The sequence below is a fragment of the Oryzias latipes genome, chromosome 6, assembly GCF_053564925.1.
Source record: "Oryzias latipes strain Hd-rR chromosome 6, Olatipes_Hd-rR_3.1".
Lineage (NCBI taxonomy): Eukaryota > Metazoa > Chordata > Actinopteri > Beloniformes > Adrianichthyidae > Oryzias > Oryzias latipes.
The window spans coordinates 3,847,021-3,854,292 of NC_136242.1; the positions used below are offsets into that span (position 1 = coordinate 3,847,021).

The following is a 7,272-nucleotide window of genomic DNA, read 5'->3' on the forward strand; positions in this document are numbered from 1 at the left end:
AGGAGTGTTTGGTTTAAACTCCAAGCCCTCACTGTGGGACCAGCCCTGGAAAACCAGTTTGGCTGTTTACCTTCTAACTTTGCACCTGCTGTGTGGCTTTTTGCCGTGGCTGATTATGCCGGAACAAAAAATGTTCAACGTTTATGTTACACAAGTGTCATATGACAGGACCACTTCCTCTGAACTAGAAAGTCGTGGTTAATGGAAAGCAGGATCTCTGAGAAAGAGCCTTGTGATTCATGGCAACTGTTTCTGTTGTCGTGACTGGGCCTGCTGGTCAACACACTTATGTAAGTGAGGAAACACTTACATAAATGTGCTACTGCGGGAGCAGACAGAAGACCCGCAGGTGTGTCCACCGAAGAAGAAAACAGCGAAGAAACAAAAGTTGTAGACAAAATAGCAATTTATTAATAACTTAGCTTTTCTATACATTCGTAATAGAAGAGTATGGGGGGAGGGGGGGGCATCATGAAAAAGACCTTATTTGTAGAACGGGGAATGACAATTCTCCCAACTTCAATTACTCTCATATTAACAAAACAAACTGCATTTCAAAGAGTTTTCCCTGAAGAAGCGAGGCAAGCAAAGCCCTCAGCTTTGTCCACGTGTCTGTATTGATTCATGCACACAAGTCTGGAAGACCAACATTAACCCTCAGAGACCACGCACAGTTAGCATAAAGAACAGATGAACCTATGATCAGATCAATTAAAACCACAAACGATTTGGTTGGTTGTCTGAGGAAAATCAGGGTGTAAGCTTTAAAAAAGTAAATAAATATTTGCAAACTTCTCTGAAGGCTAATGTGCAACACAAACCTTGTAGGTGCAAGTAAGGCAAACAACAAAGGTGACTTTTTTTATAAGAGGGTGGGTGCAGAAAAAGCTGGCAGAGTTCTGCACATTTCATAGCAAGCCTACTGAGTTTTGGCATATTTACCTTAATGATAATAATCAATTGTTTCCTTACATATTAGAATATGAAACACAAGAGTGATGAGTACCCATTTCCAGAGGGTATATACTACAGCAAGGCTTTTGTAGTCTTTTATATTAAGATATATACATAATGTATAAATGTTTGAAAAGTGTCCACAAGTGTAAAATCGAGATCAGTGGACAGAGTGCCTTCTAAAGTTCAGGGTGCTTTAACCCCACGCAGGCATGTCTTCACAGAAGATGAAGGAGACGATGCACCCTGAAGTCATGGGGGGAGCAGTGCAGGACCCCAAAACATGGATACAAAAACAATTTGCTGTCCACTTTGAACAATCATGTCTCTTTGGCACACCAGCCTAGGAAATCTGAAGCTTAACATACAACTGTCCATCAAATCATCTTGAATTCCTCAGCCGCATTGACAGGAAGTTTAAAGACTCTCCAAATGATTCTGTTTTTTCAACTGTCTCTCCAAATGGAGTCAACAGCTGCTGTTTTTCTGGCCAGGCTGCTTTGGCCCTGGAGTAACTGCGCTCTGCAGCTGTTGCCTCAAACCAGCTGCATGAGTAACATCAGAAGCCAGGTCGCAGAGAGGGCGACGGGGAAAAAAAAAGAGAAACCTTTTGCAACTTCTTCAACAGGAGGCACTCCCAACCTCCGCTGATCAAAAGGGCCGGCTGAGGCAGACCTCACGTGGACTGCAAGGGGTCCAGGTGAAAGACGTTGTGGTTGGTCGGGGTGGTGAAGTAGAGCTGCTGGTTTGGTGGAGCCATCCGGTTGTCGCACGGACTCTTAAGGCCCAAAGTGCGCTCAAAGTCCAGGAGCTGGCCCATGAAGTTAAAGTTGGGTGAAATGTTAGACTTTTTCATCTTGACGATGTCGTAAGCATCATTCATGGACAGGTTGAGTTTCTGCATCAGGTAGGCAACAGTCACGGTCACTGAACGACTGATGCCAGCCAGGCAGTGGACCAGAACTCCACGCTTCTGGCCTCGAGCTTCATCTAAGGACAAGAAAGAGACATTTTTATTTAATACTCCACACAAAAACATGTTTCTTTTTTTCTATGAAGTCTTTTAGACACACTTAGGAAAAACATCTGCGCATCTCTTTAAAGTGAAACAAAAAAGATCTCATCTTCCAGCTGTTGGGGTTTTCGAACATGAGCTACTGCACATAAACAGAGTCTACTTTTTTCCCTGACTTGTTTTTCTGGCCTGGAGTAGCCCTCTGGGAAATTGACTATTACAGTCTATTAAAGCGTTCTTCCGCTGGCCAGGGCTGCTCTGACAATGGTGCCATTTGGGTGTGTAAATGCAGGAGTCATGAGGGCACCCTGTCAAGGCGAACAGGATGTCAACAGGCCCTGTAAATGGCTCCTTTTGTAATGTAAGGGGAGGAGGAAGGGGGGGGGGGGCAAAACCATGTCCTAGATTACTTTCAATACCACTTCCTTCCTGTTGCGCTCAAATTACCCCCGCCTCCCTCACTCTCCCCTGTTCTCCTGTTTCAACGTCGCCCTTTGTGTTGCAATTACACAAGCTCCGGGACAAGAGATAGACCAGGATGTCTTCCATTCATGCCAAATCGTTTGTACACTGTGCATTTTGGGCATTGCGCCATAAGAGGCAGTCTTGTGGTTCTGTTCCCTAACACAATGGCCTTAATCTGCGCACTCTGCGTGTCCCTGCATGATTGAGTGATAAGACCGCAGCCAGGGACACCTCATCTAATCTCAATGGCACAGGAAGAACCTAAGGACTTCCTGGGTAGTCAGACAACATATCACAGTAATGAGATTATGGCCCTTCAATAGTTTAAAGTTCTATCTTTTCCTTTACAAATATTCACGATTGTCTCATAATCTCCTTTTCCTGTTTCACAGACAGGGGGTGTCTTGTTACGGCTTCTTGTGTAAATATGAATCAAACCACTTCTGCTCCCAAATGAGCCGAATTTATTTTACAGGTAAAAACCTTTTTTTTATTATTCCTGCGTCAAAGGGTTAGAAAAGACATCTGCAGGGCTACAGTAATAAGTCAATAAGGTAGCTTTCTGAGTTAACACTGTGCGCCTTTTCCCTGAATAACTCACCAATAAAGCTGATGGCCTCCGGAAAGAACTGCGACAGATTCTGGCTCCAGTGGTCCGAGATGGGGATCTGCTTGTACTTAAACTCCCCGGCGTTCTCAAACAGATTGGGCAGGTTCGGAGTCACGTTGAGGATGTACTTGATGCCGTACTCCTCCAGCACGTCCAGGTTGGTGGAGTCCTTGGCGCAGCCCAGGTACAGGTGCGGCAGGATCTCCACCGGGAAGGAGGGCTGCGGGTTGGACAGCGGGCTGCCGTCTGAGTCTGTGGCGCTGCTGGGGTCCCTGTCGATGTCTGACTCGATGTCGGAGGAGTCGGAGCTGATCCGGAGCCCACCGAGGCCCAGGACTTGGGCTGTGGGGGAGCTGCTGTTGTTGGGGGAGCCGTCCAGGTTGGTTTCGCACAGAGCCGGGTACTCGGCCTGGAATTTGCTGAAGCCACCTGGAGAGGAAGAGCCAGTAAATGTGAGCTGGGCTGTTCTGCAGTCTGACCTGTCACTAGACTGGAACGACTTCCTCTCTGCGCGTAAACAGAATGCAAACGAAGAGATTGCGCACGGCATTGCGAACGAGTGCTGCGCTCTCCGTTAATTCTTGTGAATGGATCGACACATATTATGAATGGCAGACACTCACCCTCCAAATAATAGGCCCTGTAGCCTTCATCCTTCATCTTCCTCAGCAGTAAACCCAACACCGACCCTCCGTCCACGTTCTCGTTCCACTCCCTGCTGTACTCGTCGTACAGCACGATGGTGTCGGTCTTGCACCGCCGCACGAACTTGTCCCGGTCCTCCCCGTTGGAAAGCAGCGAGCGCACGGGCAGGTTCCCCTTCTTGAGCCTGCGGAGCATGAGGCTCGGGATGGCCACGTTGATCGCCGTCTCGACGTGTGACGACTCGTAGAGCTCCTGGGCCCGACAGTCCATCACCAGCAGGGCCTCCCTGCGCGTCTCCAGCTGCTCCCGGAGCCAGCCCACCGTCTTGCTGATCGCCATGACCGATTCGAGCTGGACGACGGGCTTGATCTTGTCGAGCATCGAGAAGTAGGAGTACAAAATGTTCGGAGAGACTGAGGGGGGAGCTTCCTGGCTGAGGCGCAAAGCCCGACTTTCTGTCTCTGTCTTTCTTTGGCGGAGGGCCCCCGCAGAAGCACGACTCTCTCAAGCCAAAACGCAAAATCTGGTCCCGTTTTGGTGACAAAAAACGCGATTTTCCTGTGCTTTTACGCAAAATGCTGGTAAACTTGCAGGTCTCCTACGGATTTCCAGACTGCGGACTACCTGCACTGACGCTCATTCATGCATCTGCCTGAAGACCCAGAGAGTTATTTATCAATGAGTCACACTGGCGCTGCGCTTCCTCGTTTCTTATATAACCAGGATCCGAGCGCAGCAGCTATCCCACCGCCTAACCGTCTCCTTCTGCTCCTAGAGATCCAAAGTGAAAACAACGGAGGAGGTCGGTGGATGCGGGTCCCGTGCGGGTGTCGGTGTCTGCAGCTGCAGTCTGCTTCCCCCACCCTTCGCTCCTTTCCTCGCTATGATCAGACGCACAGCGGGCTCTGACTGGAAGAGCTCTGCGCGGCGCCAGGCTGCTGAATGGCTCCGAACGGAGGCCGTTTGATTGGCCAGGTCCTTCCCCACAGCCAATCAGAGGAGCCCGAGCCGCGGTCGCCTTGGAAACGGGGGCCGGATGGAACGGCTAGTGTTGATGAATTGTAAATGAGTTTGTCATTCACAAAAACGGAGAGGAATTTCCGCTCCGGATCAAGTGAGTGCAAACAAACAGAAGAACTGCAGGGAGAAGGAAGGAAGAGGCAGACTGACAGCAGGACGCGCCATCACATCCGGATGTCGTGATTAGGAGGACACTTTCAATACAAACCTGTAATGAAGAGCTTCACCTCATATCTAGACTGCCTTTTAGCACCATTCCTACTGCTTTTCTCATCAGGAAAACGCGGCACAGCTACTAAAATACAAAACTCAGTCTCAAGAAAGTAAAAAAGACAAGAAAATAGTTTTATCAAGAACGTTTTTCAATAGCAAAATATTCATAGTTTGAGAAAACATCTTTGTAACTCTAATTTCTTGGTAAGACCATTTTTCTTACCCCATTGGCAGATTATTATTATTTTATTTTATTTATTAAAGAAAATCTCCAAAAAGGGTGAGAGTTTCAGATTTTTTTAGGGAGCTGTTTTTGCAGTGTAACATCTTTCACTTTACAAGGCCACTTTTTAATCGAATGTCGAAAGAAAGCTCAAATGATATAAAAACGTATATATCTCACATCTTCCACTATTTATGAAAGGAGCATCTCATGCTTCTGTGTTCTTTGTCAATTGGCAGCTGAAATGAGTGCAGCTGAGTCGCTGCTCAGTGTGTGAGCACACAACAGAACTGGAGCTATTTCTGTCTGAACAGCCTTCAGAGGTTGGTTTGTGTGGGTGCTGTGTCGCTGTCTCTACCACAGTGCAGCTCAAAGCAACCTGAAAGGCCCAGGAAAAAGCTGCTCTCTGCAGAAGATTGTTACATTATTGTTGGGATTTGGATCCAAAAAACAACAACAATTAATTAGAGTTAGTTAACATTCCATCCTCAATAAGAACAATTTCACACATATCATTGTCAGAGAAACAGCACATACACAAACATACACCCACACCTGTAAGTGTGTATATTATTCTAACATTCTATAAATACTAGAATTACTGGAAACAAGGCAATCATGTCGAAAAGTCATCTGAATCTTCTCCACCTTCATCATTCGTGCTTCAATGATCCACTACGGGGGATTTGGTGTTTTTAACATGTTCTTGGTATTTTTCTGATGATGGAGGACGTGATGTTTGTGACGTTGAAAAATACGCCCGGTTAGTCACAAGCTCCCTGCTCCACTCCATTCTGATGCTTCCACTTGCAGACAAATAGATCCATGTAGGTTTTTGTTTTCCTTGTCTGGGCTGGAATCTGATTTAGAACAGTGGGAGGGGCTTTCAGATAACGAGGGAGGATGTAAACAGAAGGTTGACGGGAAGTGCGGGAAGGCTTACCCTATGTCAACAGTCCCACCCACAACCCAGAGGTGAATTTCTACGAAACTCCTCCTGCTCTGCAGAAACTATGTCCTAGAAAATGAACCTGTTTTTTTTTTTAGATTTGATTCAAACCGACATAATCATAATTTAAAGACCACAGTGAACACATTCACAGCAGATCAAAAGATGATCGGAGTGGGACTTTAATGGCGCTGACAGACAATAGCCGTGGTTACATGCGCCAAAATATCTTGATCGGATCAATGGTCGGATTAAAATCCAACTGTGTACATGGGATCAGAAAATCTTTTTCCGATTAGAACAAACGTTAACAAAAAATACTGAAAATGCTGTAAGTGGAAATGAGTCCCGTTGTAAACAGAGCTGCCATATTCATTCATGCAGCAGCTCGGTATGTTATGAGACTATCTTCGAAACGTGCTTTTATTAATGTTATGAATATTATGAAGTGCCTGTTCGCTCATCGTTGTATTTTTAATCCGTGTGATCAGTGCTTTTTTTGTGGAAGAACAGAGCTGGAAGAAGCCAGGGAGGCTAACAACGCTAACAACATTAGCCTTTGATGAACATAAAATCCATGCGGTTCTCCTGTTCTGTTCTCCTGAGTCCGGCAGCCGCTAACCCAGAGTGGCGGGACGGATCGCAGTCTGAAGTCTCCCACACGTAACAAAACAACAAAACGCGCACGTAACAAAGCATCCTCCCCTCCCCTCAAACACAAGTTATAAACCCGGCTGCTCTGCTCAGAGACATAGTTCGCTCGGTCCACCGGCACCCGAGCCTGGACCGCGCAGGGTCCAGACGTCACAGGGCAAGAAGCGCTCCTCCCTCGCACCCCCCTTGTGAGGGGTGTAAGAGAGGGGAGAGGCGAAGAGCCAGCGGCGCTTCGCACCGGGCGTCCGCAGAGCAGCCGGTCGGTCCTGTTTGAGCTCCAAAGCGTTCTCTGGAGTGAAACACCGTCTATGCATGACGTTAAACCAGAGCAGTAGTGACACACGACCGGAATGAACCGTTTACATGAAACACGATCGGATGTACATTCGGCATAACCCACCTATCTCCGTCTGAAAGAAATTCTGATCCGAACGAGTCTGATCAGGGCAGAGTATTCTGAACGGCGTGTTTACATGACGCATTTTTCTTCCGATCAGGCGTTCTTTCTGATTACTTTTGTGCAT

The 7,272-nt window shown here is 47.1% G+C and overlaps 1 protein-coding gene across 1 annotated transcript; it reads right to left on the reverse strand.

Annotated features, from left to right (window-relative positions):
- Positions 1-388: 388 nt before the first annotated feature.
- Positions 389-4,631, reverse strand: dusp6 (dual specificity phosphatase 6). Its single transcript, XM_004086236.5, has 3 exons — positions 3,668-4,631; positions 3,036-3,473; positions 389-1,944 (listed from the first exon to the last, which is right to left on the reverse strand). The coding sequence occupies exons 1-3, from the start codon at positions 4,068-4,070 to the stop codon at positions 1,631-1,633; spliced, it is 1,155 nt and encodes a 384-aa protein (XP_004086284.1). The 5' UTR covers positions 4,071-4,631; the 3' UTR covers positions 389-1,630.
- Between the last annotated feature and the right edge of the window lie 2,641 nt (positions 4,632-7,272).

Coding starts and splice junctions, on each gene's coding strand:
- dusp6 (XM_004086236.5), bottom strand. CDS start 4,070: ATGCTCGACAAGATCAAGCCCGTCGTCCAGCTCGAATCGGTCATGGCG. Junction 3,474..3,667: donor CAGGGCCTATTATTTGGAGG/GTGAGTGTCTGC, acceptor CTTCCTCTCCAG/GTGGCTTCAGCAAATTCCAG. Junction 1,945..3,035: donor GGAGGCCATCAGCTTTATTG/GTGAGTTATTCA, acceptor TCTTGTCCTTAG/ATGAAGCTCGAGGCCAGAAG.